The following is an 18315-nucleotide window of genomic DNA, read 5'->3' as shown; positions in this document are numbered from 1 at the left end:
TTGTATGTTTTTCTTTTCTTTGTATCCTTCGCATTAACACAGTAATTATTGGGTGGCTGGCATATTACAGAACAAGAATGGGTCTCATTTTTTTAAACAGTTTATGCCTTTTTCTTCCTTGGTATGCTTAAATATTTGAAATTGCAGCCTTAAAATAAATTACTTGACAAGAGCACCAAGGGTTTCTTTCATTGCTCACTTGCAGGGTTACCTAAATATGCAACTAATAACCTCAGGGAATCCATAGAAAACAGAAAATAAAACATTCTTATTGCGGTGTCTTGCAGTGCATTGACTACTGACACAGATATATTCAGAGAGAGGAGGTTAAGGGGAGGGGAGGTACATTTCTTGGTAGATGCTGAGAGGTAGGTATATAGACAGCCTTTGGGTAAACTAATTTTTGATTGCCTCTTTGGTAAAGGCACCCAGAAGAATTAATGTATATATTTTTAGTAGCTTCTTGTTTCACAAGCTGACATAAACAATTACTGTTGGTGCAGTTGTGTTTTGCAAAACTTTTTGTTATTCTCTTGGATGTTTCCAGATGTCTATTTTTAATTCAGTTTTTCCGTTCTTTCTTAAAGAACAATCTAGCTTTCTGCTTGTAGTAAGAGGTAAATACTCCTCGTAACTGCACAGGATAAAAATACTCAGGTAATAAAATTACCAAGTCAAAATGTCCTAGTTCAATTTTGTTGCAAAATCCTGTTTGCAGTATGCTTTCAGATTGTATTAGAATCATATGAAGTATAATTAAAATAATGTATATATACTCCTCTTCCAGGGGAAATAATGGCATAGTTACCACCAACATCTGTTTTGCTAGGTCGGAAAAAAGACTCATAAAAATGCCCCAGCTTACTACATTCCAACTATGTTACAGAAGCAGCCGTTTTGATATATTTGAATTAAGAATAACATCACCAATGTGGATATGCAGTTGTTGTTATACTGGATTAGAAACTTCAAATACTTTTCCTATAAGATGTATTGTTTCAATTTCTTCTGCTGCATCATGTTGAAACATCATGTGATTAAAATATCATGTTGTTTTGCAAATGATTCTGTTGTAGACAGGTAGTCTTGATGAACAGATGAGATTAATGTTTTTATTTCACTTTCAAATGGGTGATAAGACATGCTTTTTACCCTCAAAGACTTCTGTAGAAAAACATTAAAAGGAAATGGGACTCCAGGTTACTGACTGATGTGATTTTAGAAGCTGAGCTTTTTTAGTGACACTAGTTTTAATGAAAAAAAACTTCACTGTGTATTGTCCACATTCACACCCAAGAAAGCCTAGGTGAGAAGGCTATGCACAGAAAAATGTCTTGAGGTGTTCTGTCACTAAGAGGTATGATGGGGCTATTTGCGAGGCTTGTGAGCACCAATACAGCTGGGGGAAGGGGGGAAGAAATGTCAAGTTTTGAACTAGCTGGTCCATCAGACCAAGTTGTGTCAGAGTCAGTTTTCTTAGAGCCACGTCTGGTTTTGCCCCCGTTTTTTTTTTTCTTTTTTTCCTATCTTCTGACTGTCTTGGTGGGGAAGTTAGAAAGAACGGAGTTCAGTCTCTGGGCTTTGTTTTCCCACTCAATGTGCTGCACAAGAGCTACTTCAGCAGTTGGTTTGTGTTTTCAATGTCACGTACCCAGCAGAGAGACATGGGGTTTGGCTGCGTGTTTCCATAATCTTTGACTTCAGGAGTTGCTTCCTCCAAGAGCCACTGTAGCCAGAAATCATGGGTGCAGCATGTAGCCACCTGCTCGCTTCGTCACTTGGTGTGCGTCAGCTCTGCTTCAAGGATCTTTGGGCTAGTTTTAACGTAATTAAAAAATTTGATCCTGTGGGAACAGCTAGAGCTGCCTAAAGTTGTAACCTCATCAGTTGCAATACAGCTGCTCCCAGAAAACTTAATAAATTGTTTACACAAAGGAGACAAGGATATAAAGGATTATTCAGTTATTCAACGGGGAATAAGGAGCATACGGTATTGTGAGCTGTAGAAACCAGGAAGAAACCCCACAGGTGTAGAATCAACAGAAAATGTGAAGAAGGAAATCTTCCTGCAAAAGTCAGATATTAACTACACCAGCACTTTTGATACCATTCTCTTTTTGTGAATTAGCTAAAAAATAATTCTTGGCAGGTTTTGACAAATTTGAAAAGATACTTGTTAATCATTGCCACTTATGTCCAGAAACATTACTGTAATGTAATGTCCAGAGTCATTACTCTGGAGAAAACGAAAGGCGCCACTCATTTCTTGCTCTAAGTCAAAATTCCCAGTATGGATGGATTTCTGCCAAAATTTCTAAGGTATTCAGTGATATGCTCTCACCTTTATTAGTACAAATATTAAAGCATGTATGAGGTGCATGACAAAATCATTGCTTTTCATGGCACTAGCTACTCTTGTTAAGAGTATCAGAGCCCCTAAAAATATTCTTCATTTAGTACTGCCCCATCTCCCTTTTAATCACAGTGTTCTTCTGTTACATTTATTTTACAAAAATACACTAAACCTGATTTCTCTGATTTTTGTTGCTTCTGCTTGTCACCCATATTGTAACAGTTATGCAGGAATGTGTCTCAGGAATGGTTTTGTTCTGGCAGTCATAGTACTTGCATGGGTCAGTAAGAAATGAGTGTATTACAATACATGTAACTTTGGTTAAAAAATAACTGTACATTTCAGAAGAAGCTGTGATTGCTACAGCAATTACTAATTCCATATTTGTTTTGCCTGTTCTAATAATCTATATCCCCCCCCCCCCCCCCCCCCCCCCCCGTGTGGTGAAACACAAGTGGATTATTACCTCCTCTTTTTGTGCGGTGCAGACTTACCCTTCTTGATTTAACAAAAAGTGTAAATTAGCCACAAGACATAACTGAACTATTGCTATTTCATACTGCTTGAAATAACAGTACCTAACCCTCAGCCAGTAAAGGTTTTGGGCTTTGGGCACTATTCCATAAGTTGCAATAATACAGTTTATTGCTCTTCTGTATTCTTTATGCTGCCATGCTAAACAAAGAGCTATATGTAAAGTTGGAACTCCGTGTAGAGTAACAAAGTGTCTGGTTCTTCTGATCATCCTCTGGTTTTCCTCTCCATCCTGCTTTATCTCTGTTAACTCTGCAAATACCAAATCTAAGCACCTTCTGTGCTTAATTCTTTATGTCCGTTATAGGGCAAGAATTTCCCAGCTGTTGCAGCAAACGGAGTTTTAACTGAGAGTCAGAAGGTCAGAAGGGATTATTTATCCCTACAAGCAAAGGTTCATTTGAGTTGTTTCTCAGAATGTCCAAGCTTTGCTAGAGCAGACGTTAGTGTATCTACTTCTGTCTTTGGCTTTCAATAAAAACAGCATCTGGAAAAGCTTGCCAATAGGAGCATCTTGAGTCTTAATCTGCTCTGTGTTTGAGAGAGACTGGAGTTTCCTGCTACACTGAGGGTGGCTATGATGTAATGTCACTGAAAGGAAATAAAAGATAATTTGGTGTCATCGTTAAACGTAGATGCAAGAGAGCGTTGTGGTAAGAGGGCGTACGTGCCTGTGGTGGGTTGATCTGCCCAGCAGCTGAGCACTGCACAGCCACTAGCTCATTCCCCTCACAGTGGGACCAGGGAGAGAATAGGAAGAGCAAAAGCGAGAAAACTTGTAGGTCCAGATAAGGACAGTTTGATAAGTGGAGGAAAGAAAAAACCAGAACAGGTGATGCAAAGGCAATCACTCACCACCTCCCACAAGCAGACCCATGCCCAGCCAGTCTCTGAGCAATGGCCACTTGGAAGACACCCCCCGCCCCTCTTCACCCTCTGTCCCCAGTTTGATTTTCGAGTATGGCAAGCTCAGGTATGCTATGGAGTACATGGTATGGAGTATTTCTTTGGCTGGTTCATTTCAGCTGATCCAGCTGTGTCACCTCCCAGCTTCTGTCCCACGCCCTCAGCCTACCTATCGTGGGGTTAAGAAAAAAAAAGAGAAAGCTTTGATGCTGTGCAAGCATTGTTCAGCAATATCCAAAACGTTGGTTTGTTATCAACACTGGTTTAGCTACAAATGCAAAACACAGCACCATAGGGGCTGCTCTGGAGAAAGTTAACTCCAGCGCAGCCAGACCCAGTACAGTACGCTGGTCTGAAAGTCCGCCTCCGTGCATTAACAAACTGGCAGCAGAGGTGAACCTGGCAGGATCACAGTTCAACACTTCAAAATCTTTCAACTGAAGCAAGTAAGATCTGAATCAATACTGAGAGAAATCACATGGTTAGTTGGAAAAATGTGTTGATGAAACAAATCTCAAAATCTTAAGTGATGGACTACTTTAACTTACTCCAGTTGAGCCAAAAATAATATTTTAAAGATATTAATTTTTTTTATTTATTTATTGCCTTTGATGAAGTTTGCCCTTGGCTAGGTGCTGATGGGAATGCCCATGTGGCAGAGCTGTCTTAACACCTAGAAAAGAAGAGAGTGCTCTGTCCCACCAAGAGGCATTCCCATTTTCCATAAATCAGCTAAGAGCTACTACATTATTGGGTGGCTCACATTTCCCCATGAACCATAATGGATAAAGGGCCTTTGAAATGTTTTATGTAGATAGTATTGGCCATTAAGGTAAGAAGAATTTGCAGGGGGGAAAAAAAAAAAGCTGGATTTTTTACATTATCTTGAAGTATACTGTTGAAATCAATGAATCCTGTAAAACAGCCAAGAAATTCCTGAGAATTTTTTTTTCTCCTAGTACTGCATTTGCTTTTTAATTGAGTGGAGTATATGTAAGGAGATGATTTGGTGACCCATAGTCTTTCTATAAATGCTTTTTTATAAGCTCTCATATGTGTGTGTGAAAAATGTAATGTCGTTAGTGCTGTGGGGACTTGCATTGTTTTTAAGTGAACTGTGATCTTGGTTCTGCTGGGTTATTGTATATATTATCTCTATGTAACATGGTATATAGTATCCAATCTACAAATTTCCTGATCACCTCTCTGGTCTTTTTCCCCTAACAAAATGCAGGAGAAAACCATATCTTTATTTCTGATGAATCATAGTATTCTACTGTTATAAATAAAATTCCATTTTTGGGAAAAGCAGGTAACTTAATCATGAAGAGAACTGTGAAAGACTAAATGATAAATTCCTGATCAGAGCCCAGTGATACTGGCCAAATAATTTTTTTTGCTACTGTTTTGTTCACAAATATTTACATAAAGAGATTCTGGTTTACTATTCTCACGTGACCTCAGGAAACTCATCTAACTTTCTGCTACCTTAGATCCCCCTAAACACAGAGATTACAGTGTTCCCTTTCCTGGTACTGATGCTCTTTGGCTTATTTACATTTTAATTTATTTATAGGAATGTTGCCTTGAATAATATTTATCTATATATATATTCATTGGTACGTGTATGTGTGTACATATATATGTGCACACAGAGCTTGTCAAGTCATATTTGGATTTAAATTACTTGTTGTATTTGCAAGTAACTTCTGTGTAAATCTGAAAACAAATAGAAAAATATTTATGTAAATTTGCAAAATAACCTTTACAAATTTGTTCCATTTTTTGACAATTCCTGATTTAATATCACTCATCTAAAAAAAGTATTTTTGTCAAATCCATTCTCCAGGACTCTTAAATGGCATAAAATTGAGGGTGTGTACAAATACCTGAACAATGAGAAACTCCAAAAGGCGATTTTTGTTCTTCTAATCTAACAGTGGTCTTAATTTAAAGTTATGCTCCAGTGCAGAGCTCAGCGTTATACCACTAAATATAGGGGCACTGTATTCAATTGAAATTGTAAAATTATGTGGCATAAACCTGAATTTGACTCATGTGACATTACTGCACCTTCCCTGTTTTCCTAACCTTCAGTGAAGTGTAATGTTATGTTGTCAAACAGATCTGCTCATTAATGCCAAAATCAACTATGTCAGTTTTAAAAGTCGTCTGTTATGGGACCTTGCAAATATATTGAGAAATAAAAATACATTTAAAAGCTTTTTTTTTTTAAAGAAAATCAGGCAGAGTATAATTTAGTTTCTGAGTAATGAAAAGGACAAATTCTAGCAAACAACTTTGTTATATCTGTACAAAGATCTGTAGGTATGCAACATGTATAGCCTGTATTCATCCATTTTTTAATGTCTTTTCATTTGAGATATATTTTTTTACTTGATTGGGGGATTTTTCTTCAACATAATAAGAATGGAAGAAATATGTTACTATCTTGTGACATTTCATTAAAATTTGGATCAATAGGAATATGTGAAAATACATTTTTGGCCATAAATGACTGTGCCAGTATTCATATAGACTTCTTCCTTTACATCATAGTAACGTGAATAAAATCATGTTTGTGCCTGCTGCTTTGCCATCTTTTTCTGCCCTTGGCATTACTTGCTTTAGTAAAATACATTAAGAATTTTCTTTAATTATGGCAAATGAATTGTTGATTTCCTCTACATACTAATGACGCATGGGCTCACTGGAAATGAGTCCCTTGCTTTATTTCCGTGTAATCTTGCAGGCAGTCTTCAAGATACAGAGATAGCTTTTCCTATTCAGACAAAAATCTCATTAGCTTCAAGATGAGATTTGTGTGAGGAAGAGAAGATGTAGCACAGTGTGAATATTGGAGCTTTGGTCCGATGAGGACACTGGGGAACATAAGCTGGAGTCACACCAGCGCTAGCAGTGAGCCTCAGACCCCCAAAAGGGTGTGTGACTCCGCCTGACAACCGTCTGGAGGTGAGATTTGCAGGGGAGATTGGATGAGTGTTGCAAATAGACCTATTTAATAAAGCAGCTGTTCAGTAGCTGTTCTACTTAGGAACTTGCAAAAATCCCTATAGGTGGCTAGCTGTAGCTTTCATGTGCATAAGTACTTTTGAGACTCAAGATACTTACATCTTGCCAGAACATCGTTATTCTCCTTAATTCTACAGGTATTTCTGCTGGACTAGAAAAAGAGTACAGTATTTTTACTTATGAAACTTTGTTAGAAATAAACTGTAAAAGATTGCGGACACAGGATAAAAAGGGATAACAACTTAGAAATACTGAGTCTCAATGAAGTTGCCTCTGATGCTGCAATAACTCTATGTGGCATTACACCTCTTCATGGAAGTGTGTTACATTCAACTCGGCTCCCAAAAGCCAAAGGAATTCCCTCGCCTGCTGTAGCTTGTCTCTACATCATGACTGGTTTTTATTTCAAATATAAACCAGTTTTGTCATCCATTGTTATTTTATCCAAGTCTCCCTCTGCCCCAGCTACTCTACAGTCCTTATGGCAGTATTTTCCATGACCTGCATTTTACATATTTTTTTTTTAACATTGTGCACCATTATAGTTTGCTTTTTTCCCCTTGCTTTTCTAGGCTGCAAATGTGAATACTATTGTGTTCATAAAAAAGAAGTGGATGGCCACAAATTCTGACTTGTGCATGTGCCATGCTGTTTTGATCAGTTGTGCTGACCCCATTTTCTCCCTGCTTTTGTATTTATTGCAGGTATAAGTAATGACCAAAATTTTAAACTCATCTACTGTGATTAGACCTTGAACAGGGATTTCAGTAGAATACTTTAGAAGTTAGGCTTTTACTTGTTTGTCTAGTGTAATAGCTAGCTCATTGTGTTTGAGTAAATGTTAGAAGGTACACTGCAAAATGAGTTGGAAGATGTGAAATGCATTCTTAATGCTAGCCATAGTACATTAAGTAGATTCTATAACTGTTGTTGATCTTTTTTGTGAGTAGTCAGAACTAAGGGTGTTGACAAAGCTGTTCCAAAATACCAAAAATTACCAAAATTCAGTTTGTGAATGGGCACCTGCATGTCCAGGAACAAAATCTGTCTGCTTAGAACAAAAATGACCAAGGCTGAAAAAAAGCACAAAATGTTTTGCAAGGTTAAGAAAATACATAACCAGTGTGGATGATTAACACTTCTCAGAATGACTTACATGTGCACATTTATTCTTTTAGTTTATTTTTACTGAGACAAGGATGGGTTTTGTTTTGTTTTATTTGTTTTGGATTGGGCTGGTTTTTTTTTAGTTTGGCTCTGCAAAAGGAGGGGTTTCTCTTAACCAGCGCAGCCCAGCGAAATAAAAATATGAAGACAGATTGTTCCCATATCCAAATCCCGCACCTGTTCTAAGAAGGGTAATTGCTAACAAGCTGCTCTCTTTTTAAAATGCTCGTTATCCACAGAGCTGACGGAGAGTCATGCATTCCTGTGAAAGTGGCATTTTACAATGACTCTGAAAAGAAGGGCCAACATTTTGATGAATAAAGATATTGACCGGGGAAAGTAATTGTATGACCATAATCATTCAGACAAGAACTGGAGCAATAGGATCTTATAATGCGGTGAGTTGTAAAGGGAGCATGAGGAATGAAAATGGTAGGTACTTATGCAAATGGATTATAACTATCCTGTGCCACTTTGTGGATCTGTCTTTTAGTTTCTCTTGCTATCTAGGCCATGGGATTACTCAAAAACAGCTGGAAAGGAATGGATGCAATCATTTCATCACAAATTCTAAATGCTTGCTGCGGTAATTTTGCTGCAAATAGTACACTGCAAAATCAAGGCAGGTAGTATTTAATATCAGTTGCAGGACCAGCTATATAAGTAACTCTGGAAAGACTGCAGTCTTTATTATAAGTATCCTCGGTCTGTTTTTTAGAACACCTGAGATGCAACATGAAACTGTCTTTTTACATTTATCACCTTTTCTTCATGTTTGGGGAATGCAAATGGTGGAGTTTAATGAAGTAGATGCTGGAGGAGTCATTAAGTGATATTGTCTTGATAACATCTAAGCTACAGGGTGAGACTCATTCTCATTCCTACTGCAAAGCAAATTACATTTGCTTTTCCTACTCTAAATGCACTTTGCCCCTGAAATTCTTGCCAAAATAAGGGAAGGCTGTGATTCTTCTTAGACCTTTCCTCTGTAGGCTTTGTCCCGGTGACAGTACAGGAACAGTTTAAAAAAAAACCAAAAAGGACAAAAGAAAGAAGACGATTCACTTAAGGCTTCAGAAGATGCTATGCTGGCAGAAACTGCTACAGCCTGTGGCTTCTCTAAGATCCTTCATCTGCTGTTAGTGCCTCAGCACAAAATCAGGCAACTACCAGACACTGCTGCAGCTCAGTGCTGATGGGTTTTCTGTTTCACATACCCACAGTCTAGTGGTAAACACCAGCGTACATCTGCACACTTGTACCACTGAGTATGTCAGCCTGGTAAAGTTCACTCCAGACTGCAGAAATAATGGCAGAATCTCCGCTTTCCTTTGAGCTGTACCCAGCTGTACGCAGCAGAAATAGTTAAAGCTGGTGGAATTCTTAATTTTTATAGATAAATGCATATTTTCTATATTTGGCTCATCGCACCATTCATCAGCTAGGTTGATTGTGGCATGGGCAGGTCGTTCTATGAGAAAAAGCAGTGTAGTTAAAACACCAGCTCTCAGGGTTAGCTTGTCTCTAAAAGTTTGTTTTTCATTTCTTCTCCCAAAGGGGATGCTGCATTTTAACTAACCTGCCTCTTCTGGAGAAGCCTGGCAGAGGCACTCTTTAGTCTCCGGGCTTTAGCCAGTGCCCTTCAACGTGCCTGCTTGCACCGGGCAATCTCCTACTGCTTCTGTCATTATTTCCATGGTAGAAATTGTATGGTGGTTTACATAAATAGTTTTCCAAGAAATCAGGAAAATGCTATTATGATAATTCAAAAACCTGACTTATTAATGCAGCATGTTACGGCAATATTTTCTGACCTTTTGTTGTCTCCTTAGTTGTACATGCTTGCTAGAAAAATTATGTCTTAAAGGCTTTTTATCCTCATTGATTAACAATAAAACTGTGCAACTCGATAAGCTTTAGGAAGCTGTGATTTTTTTTCTTTTTTTCTGGTTATGTCTCTTACAAGAAAGATTGTAAGTTTATTCAGCTAAAAATATGAAAATACTTGAGGGTTTTTTGCCTTTTTTTTTTTTTTAAGGTACTACATCTATTAATTTCAAGTGATTCTTTTTTCCAAATAGATATCCCCAATACTACTTAAAAGGAAACAGCACTGTTAAATTATAAGCACTTGCATTTCTGTGTCAAGGGATAAAAAATATTTCTATATGAAATAAATTTAATGGAAATTAGTTTCATGTTCTTATTTCTATTGTAATAGGAACTTGGGTTATATCTTCTTGCTACATTCAGGTGTAACACAGCCCTTATAGAGGTAATTTTGTAGTTTTTTTATTTTCTAGATGAAATAGCCACGTCAGATTCTGTATTTTGTTCAAAAATAGAGAAGAACTCTTCAGAACTCCTGGATGAGGTTATGTGCCATAGATTGTGAAATTCAAAGCCATGTCCTGCTAGTGCTTAAAAGATTTTCATGCTTGTAGTGAATCAGTTCATCATCAGTCAGTAAATTGTGTTTGGAGAGGGAGTATATATTTAGAAATCAGCCTAGAAAAGGCGAGAGAAAAATGCTTCAGCATATTTGATTTATATTTGCTTTTTGTATTTGCTGGATATAGTTTTTCAGCATTTCCCTCTGAAATATCTTTCTTTTGCAGTGGCAAGTGGGATTTAGCATGCAGGGATGCTGAAGGGTTGAAATGATTCATGCTTTCCTTTGACAGCCTCAACCCGTCATCCCTCTCATGTCCAGTCTCTGCAGATTTTTGTTTTAGCCTTTCTTTTGGTTACTATTGCAAAATTTTGGTGAGATCGCTTAATTACACTATTTGCAACCTCTGTAATGCCATATAAAACCTGTTTTTGTAAAATCAGTCTGACAGCAAGCTACACGTTTTCTTTTAGGGGTCTTTTCAACAGAGATTAAATTGAGATAATCACAGAGCAGAAAGTTTAGGCTCTTAGGCTAGAACCTCCCTTTGGTTGCATATGTTGAGTTCACTGATGGTAGTGATTAAAAGCTCATGGTAAAATGTGGTCTTTAGCATTTGGCAGGAATAGGCCAAAAGCATTAGGTTCTGTAACATTGGTGTACAGTTTTCTGTGTATGCAGTATAATGGATTTTTCACTCTGTAGCTGTGTTTTAGTAAGGTATTACTCAATCACAAATTACATTCAGAAATATGTATATTACTTAAGGATTGTTTTTGGCAACAATGGAATTAAATGGTTTGTGAAAAAGCTACTTTAAATAATGAGAAAACTTGCAGTTGTATTATGCTTTGAGCAGCCATTTTCTGATTCATTAGAGTTAGATTGTAAAATCTATAATAATATTAGAGATAGTATTATATAGTATTATATATAAAACACCATATTCAAAAGTTGGTATTTTTTCAAACCACATTAATAGAACGGCCTGTTTAGAAGATTAGATCCTTAAATCTCCATCTGCGTGTTCATTGTTGTTATGTGCCAGTTAGCAGTTAGTTATGGGAAAACTGTATGATAACAAAAGCTTCTCATTGTATGGCTCTTTACGATGTGTCCTCTTGAATGCCTCTATCTTCTTGTCATACTCAAAAATGACAGCTTCTGTCTTGCTGATGATACATGGTCTAAAAATCTATTTAACTGCCTTTTGCTTATGACCATTTTGAAAAGCAGTGCAAGGCTAAAAATATATTATTGTTGAAGAACAGCAGCTTACTCTATTTTAAAACTTTGTAGGGTATAGTCCAAGACTTGCACTGGTTAACATCAAGGAAGTTGATTGGATGTCCTTGATACTGGTTGTACTATGAATTCACCTTATTATAGTAATTTTTCTAATATTTCATCAAATCTTTTTTGTTAGTGTACATTAACTTCACAAATGTCTTACCAGAATGTTGTCACTCAGTATCGAAACATCATCATGACCTTTTAATAACTTCTAATAATTTGGAACAACTCATAAATTTTATCAAAATATTAAAACCAAGTACTTCATTCTTAGTCAGAGATAAGTCCTTCTTTCTATGCCAGTCTCCAAGATTTGCAGCTAGCTGGAAGCCCCCTTCTTTCTCGCTGTGGGTACCAGTAAGCTTTGTATGCTCAGTACTAGATTTACCCGTTTGATATTCTCCTTGCAAAAATTTGCAGAAGTATTTAAAATGGAGCTTTATTTTTAGAAACTGAATATTCATGGCTGCAGAGAAGAACCTTCTGAATAATGAGGACTTGGTACATTTTTTTGTAGGCTGCGGTACATTCATGAAGTTGTCCAGCTTCTGTTGTTTTAAGTCAGTCCTTTGGAATAGGGTTTCACAATTCTCTGAGGGTAACTACTGTTTTCTCACCACCACTTGCTTATATGAGCTGCTAGTTCTTCTGTTACAATTGGACTCTGTTAAGTGTCATACGAATAAAGTTTATACTGTTATGTTTAGGATAAGTTTATATTTTCTAGACTGTGCTATTAATATTAAAATAATTCTTATTTAAGGGAAAAAATAGTTTGGATCTGAGTTTACATGCAGGAGATAGAAGTTTTGTATTTCTGTGAAAAGGCTGGGGATCCTTGCGATGTCAGTGTGGCCAGGGCTGTCCAGAAGGGATTGAACCATGCAATCCTCATATCCTAGGGATCACTAAAGGCGCTTGTGAAGCCATCGTGCAGGCCTTGAAGACCAACCATCTTTAAGGCTGGTCAGGAAGTTGCTGTGGTAATCAGTATTTAATGAGGTGGGAGTGAAGCAGAAGGAGCTGGAGAAAATGAGGGGAGCAGGTAGGTTTGCAAGGGGTTGGAGAACAGGGGCAATGGGATAGGGAAAGGAGGCAGACGCCAGGAGTTCCTGCTTACGCCATTTTTTTCCCTCTGCCTGTGGAAGACAGGAGTCCTAAGCGTTAATAAAAAAATTACAGGCATCAAAGATGCGTTGTTGGTTATGGTAATCGGGCTTCTCCTGCATGGTGATCCCCAGGAAAGCTGCACAGAGTTCAGTCTGAGAGGGGCTGCCCGCTAACGCTGTGCTGCAACTGTCCTCAGTAATTTCCTTCTATGTGCTATAATTGAACATCATCCATTATCTGCCATTCAGTCAGTATCAACACCAAAGGGGAGATTTGTGTAATAATAAGAAAGTACAATTACTCTTACAGTCACCGGGAGGGAAGGATGGAGAGCAGCCCAGGCTGGCTGGTGGCCATTTACCACTAGGCCCGAGCTGGCTTCAGCTGTGGGGAAGGGAAGGCTAACACCTGGCAGGTGAGGGAGCTGGTCCTGTGAAGACCAGCTGTGGCCTAGGGTTTAAACTGAGTAGACAGACTGGCTACTTTTCCCCTTCGGTGAGGCTAAAAGTCTCTAAAATGAGCAAGGTCAGCTGGGCCCAGGCCAGGCAGGAGGATGGCGTCCAGCGGGCAGCAGCCATGTTGGGCTGGCAGGGGGCTCCTTGCTGGGAGCTGTGGCCGGCTGAGGGCTCCTGTGGGACTTCCCCTGTGGGATTGCTTAGAGAGCGCGTAGGGGAATTCGCCTTACATTTCCTGGAGAGAAACTGTCTTTTACAGGTGGTAATGAACAGGTGAGGTGTTAAAAAAAAAATAAAAAATTAAAGACACTGTTAGAGATGCTGTTCTGGGTGGTGTCTGGTGTTGAGCTGAGAAAGCACAAGAACATTATCATCTTCTGTTGTTAAAACATCTCCATTTCTCACTCATTTATAATTCAGAAAACCAAAATGAAATAATCTGTATGTGAAAAAATATTAATATGCCTTGGGAAGCTTATAAAACATAGTGGGAGGTGCTTTCCTGTGCCTTAGTCCTCCCCATAGAACAAGATGTCTGAGGTGGCAGTATTGCTCCCATCCCTCTGCCCTTTGGTCTGGCAGAAAGGGGAGAGATAGAAGAATATCCTTGCTATATACTTGAAAGATTAACAAACCCAGGATTGCAAATCAAATAGGAGACACTCCAAGTAATCTCTCATCTTTTGTGGCAGTCGCTCCCTATGTATTCAGTGGAGAGGTGGCCTTGGAGGGCTTTGCTGAGGCACATTATGGCAGCAGGTCCTGGGAGGGGGAGAGAGGCTTTTATGTGGTGGTGTCTTCAAGGGCAAGTGTGGGCTAAAGCCCATATTTTTTTACCCCACCCGGTATTTAGCTGGAGCTTAGTGAAAGCTTGTGCAGACCATGAAGCACTTGTGTAACGTAACTCCACTTTGTAAGCAGGCTGAAGTGGGATCTTCTGAGAAGTCCCTCCCAGGTTTCTTTTCACAGAGAGTCTTGCCACAGCAATTTAATTCTGAGGTAGTAAAGGCATGGGTAATTGTGGCAGGGAAACATTTATGCTTGCCAGCTATAGATAGAAAAAATAATGTTTTCTGTGAGACAAAGTTAGGATTGTATGAAACAATTGTACCGTTTTTGTCATTCTGTTGTTAGATGTTTTTGTGTTGCTTGGGTCACACTGTACCATGAACGCAGGCAATGCATTGCTACTATTGACAAACCTCAATGGCGTCTGGCTGGAGTTAATAGGAGTTAAACATGTAACCACAGAGAATGCAGGTTTAAGTGTACTAGTAGTTACAGAAGCATTCGTTTAACATTTGTTATAAGCTACTGTTTGTTTTTTATGAGTAATAGGGGAGCAGTTTACAGTTGAACTACTGTGTAGAAAAGAAGAGCTGTGCGGCTTCGGATGGAATACTTGGAGCCTCAGGCAGTTTTGTAAATGTTTTCTATTACAAATAAGTTTAATAGTGTACATTAAAAAAGATGTGTATTTAAACCTTTATCGTCCAAACCACGTTAGGTGGAATTACAGTAAATTGCTACATTTCATTTCTGTAATTATCTTACAAACTGCTAGTTGATATTGTCCTGAAGTTTATGCTCAGCACATTTTAACACCAGTCGTATTTTGGACAGCTTGTATAAGCTCATTTGATTGTCTCTTAGGGGTATAAAATTACATATATATTTAAAAAAAAAAAAAGAGATCTATTAAAAAAGCATAAGAATTAACACACCTTTGGATGACTGTGTGTACTATTGAGAGGGGAGGGATCATGATCACCTCCCATACTGTGATTATGAGTATGCACAGAGCAATTTTCCTATCACTAATAGTTCTAGAAATATATGATTATGAAACATGGTCTTTTCCTTTTATTTTATTTTTTTCCATTCCTGTAGGAACTTGGAAGTAACAGCCCTCCGCAGAGGAACTGGAAGGGAATTGCTATTGCGCTGCTGGTGATTCTAGTTGTTTGTTCACTCATCACTATGTCTGTCATTCTTTTAACCCCAGGTAACCTACTTCTTTATTTTATCTTACTGAAGGTGTATGATTCATAATGCAGTTATTAAAATTACATATAAATGTTAAAGTAAGCATTTTTAACTTCTGGCCACTATAAATTTGGTGCCTGTAGGGACTCAGGAGTTACCAGAGGCCTTGTGGAGCAGAAGCGTTTGGCTTTGGCAGTAGGTCCTTAGGATTCTGTCAGCCTTGAGATGGCTACAAGCAATCCTCATTAGCCTCAGCAGGTGTGAGCTGACTTTAAGATTTTGTCACTTGTGTCTTGGTGTAATTTTAGATTCACAGATGAGCTAAGAGAAAGCTGTATGTCAAGGAAAACTAATACTGAGAATGAAACTTCTCACTGAACCAGAAGCATGCATCTTTCATATGTACATGCATGAGCATCTTCCCTTTTATTTCTCTCAAAAACAAAGAGAGGGGAAATTACTTAATGCTTCATTTGCAAGAAAAAGGGGGGGGGAGGGCAAGTAGAAGACAAGAAAAGCAATTGAACGTATAAAATAATTATGCTTAATTTTTTTTTTTTCCTAATTTGATCTGAGTTATTTTTCTAAAGATTTTCTTTTTACTGCTGGGGTAGCAACCATTTAATCATGTCTAGGAACCTAAGAGAAGGAAACACTGTATAACTTTTAAAGAAAAAATATATTTGAATTATTTTTGTCAGATTTGAAGTTATAATGTAAAGTACCTGATTTGGATGGCATGCCTACATAGTAAATATTCGTCTGCAGATGTTCTGCCCTGTAAGTGGCCAGTTTGTGTAAACCAAAACATTAACAAAGTACTTTTTAGTTAAATAATGGTTCCAGACAATTTGGCCACTGGATGAAATTATCAAGGGAAGCTGGGTGGGTCTGTGCATGAGCAAGTACGGTAGTAGACTGCTGCTGCTTGAAAGGAAGATGGTGAGCCTGAATGGAAAAGGATCAAAAAGCTTTGCTTGTCAGAGGGAACAAGACAGCTGGAGAGCACGTATGTAGGAATACTACAAACTATTCTGCTTCCTCTGTTTTGTGTAAATATCTACTGCATATACATGGTGCTGTCCAAGGAATGATAAAGAAATGACTGTTTGCTTATTTCCACTTAGAGCATTTTGAGAAAAATAAAAGCAAAGTTGTGCTGCTGTAGTCTCAGTGTATAGGAGTTTCTTCAGGGACTAATAAAAACAGACGTTGAGGGCAAATGGTGGTGTATCCTGATACAGTTTAAGACAGAAGACTGTTTTTCTTTTCAAGGAGAGGTAACTCTCTTTTTAAGGCTTGTAAAATCTCAAAAGTGTTATGCTGGAACTCACAATAATAAACATCAGTTCTGGCTCTTATATCTGTATAGAATTATTAATGATGTAAAAATGTAAATTGAAGTCTTTGAAGGCACTCGTGGAAAAAAGAATAGGCAACCTAGGGAAATGTTAATTTTTTTTTTAATATGTTAAAAAAGCTCAGTGAATTACAACATCTCTGAGGCTGTTTCAAAATCCAGAAAGCTTGCTTGAAAACCTGATGTAAGCTGGGACCTACATTTCAGTTCAAGTCATGCGAGTGAAAACTAGTTCTGTCAGCTCAGATGCTCTAAGATACCCCATAGAGACTGCAGAGCTTGATATAAATAAAAACCTTTTTCCCAAAATGATCTAGGTGTGTAAAACTGGGGTTTCTTGCAGGTTGGAAATGCTTACCAAAGCAAGCTTTGGAGGTCCATTGTAGGACAGCTACTTCCCCTATTTTGATCCTAATCAGTGCTGTTCCCCCTTCACTTACATGATTAGTTAATATGTTTTTGGAAGAAAATATTCTGATACTCTGCTGCTTTGCTGGCAGGTACTAAGCACTGTAGCTATCTATCTGGTCTTGAAGATATGTAAGATCACTTTGGGATGTCTAGCATTTGAGGGGAGGAAAAACTTGGAGACGCTCTCACCGGTCTGGCTATTGCGAGGTGCTCAGTTCTAAGGTGCTACCAATCTGTTGTTATAAATGCTTGGGTTTGCAAATTCTTTTCACAAAATATAATAGAGCTGAATTAAGATGTTCAGTGCAGTAGTGAGAATTTTTTCCTACTTTACCTTGGGAGAGTTCAGAGTGCACTGCTTTTCATTTCTAACACTACTTTGAGCATCAGAGACTTCTCTCCTTATTTAGTTCTGCCTGTACTGAAGGGTGCTTTTTAGTTTTCATATGAATTCCCCTAAACACTGTACATCATGCTGCTTCTTTTTATGGAGATGATAATAATTTCAGCTAGTGGTTGCTCAGAATCCTGATTGTTTTGTTGAAAGTTTTGTGGAGGCAAAAGTGTATTTACTGATAAAGACAAATCCAACAGAAATGATCTCTTTTGCCTACAGTTATTTATACATTGCTTCGTCCACAATATGAGAAAGTCTTAGGTCTGTGTACACTTTAACAGTTGTCATTTGACTTCCCTCAAACTTTGAGCAACAGTTTTCATGCCTTGAATAATAGAGGGATCAATGCTTCTGTATGAGAAAACATGCTTTTAAAAGAAAATCTTCTATGTAAGTTACATGCAAAAGGCTTCAAAGAGGCTTTAGCTTCTGCTTAAAGATACAAGTGGTATTAAAACTAAATGGAAATTCTTGATATATTTTTAGTGTTTTTTATTGCATGAAATATGACTTGAATATACAATGCTAAGCAGGAACTGTGTTGAAATACGAGATGTATTTTGACCTACTAATATCTTGGGTTCTGTTAAAATATGAAATATCTGTGTTGCAATTATGATTGTTGTTTTTGTAAATTGTACCAACAATATTGGTAATATTTTGCTCCCTTTTATATTACGTTTCATCTATGCTAATACTCAGAAACTATAAATGTATTAGTGTTCTCAACAAAGAGATGGAAAAATGGAAGACCAGACCATTTAGTAATCTGAGACATTAGTGGTAGAGTCTGAATGGACTCCTAGTCCAGTAACCTCTTGCTGGAGCTCACCAGCTCTCTGCGAACCTCTGTGGACTAAGGAGTACGTGGGGAAAAAACCCCTGTTGTGCCCACTGAGTACAAATTGCTACACTGCT

The 18315-nt window shown here is 37.9% G+C and overlaps 1 protein-coding gene across 2 annotated transcripts in view; it reads left to right on the top strand.

Annotated features, from left to right (window-relative positions):
- The window catches only part of DPP10 (dipeptidyl peptidase like 10), a 565422-nt gene that overhangs the window by 309040 nt on the left and 238067 nt on the right, over positions 1 to 18315 (top strand). For both annotated transcript variants that reach the window (XM_030018079.2, XM_030018078.2), the window contains exon 2: positions 15134 to 15248. In XM_030018079.2, coding sequence (XP_029873939.1) covers positions 15134 to 15248 — 115 coding nt within the window. The remainder of the gene's footprint in view (positions 1 to 15133; positions 15249 to 18315) is intronic.

The sequence above is a fragment of the Aquila chrysaetos genome, chromosome 6, assembly GCF_900496995.4.
Source record: "Aquila chrysaetos chrysaetos chromosome 6, bAquChr1.4, whole genome shotgun sequence".
Lineage (NCBI taxonomy): Eukaryota > Metazoa > Chordata > Aves > Accipitriformes > Accipitridae > Aquila > Aquila chrysaetos.
Note: the sequence above shows the minus strand (reverse complement) of the source record. Positions and strands in the feature narration are given on the sequence as shown.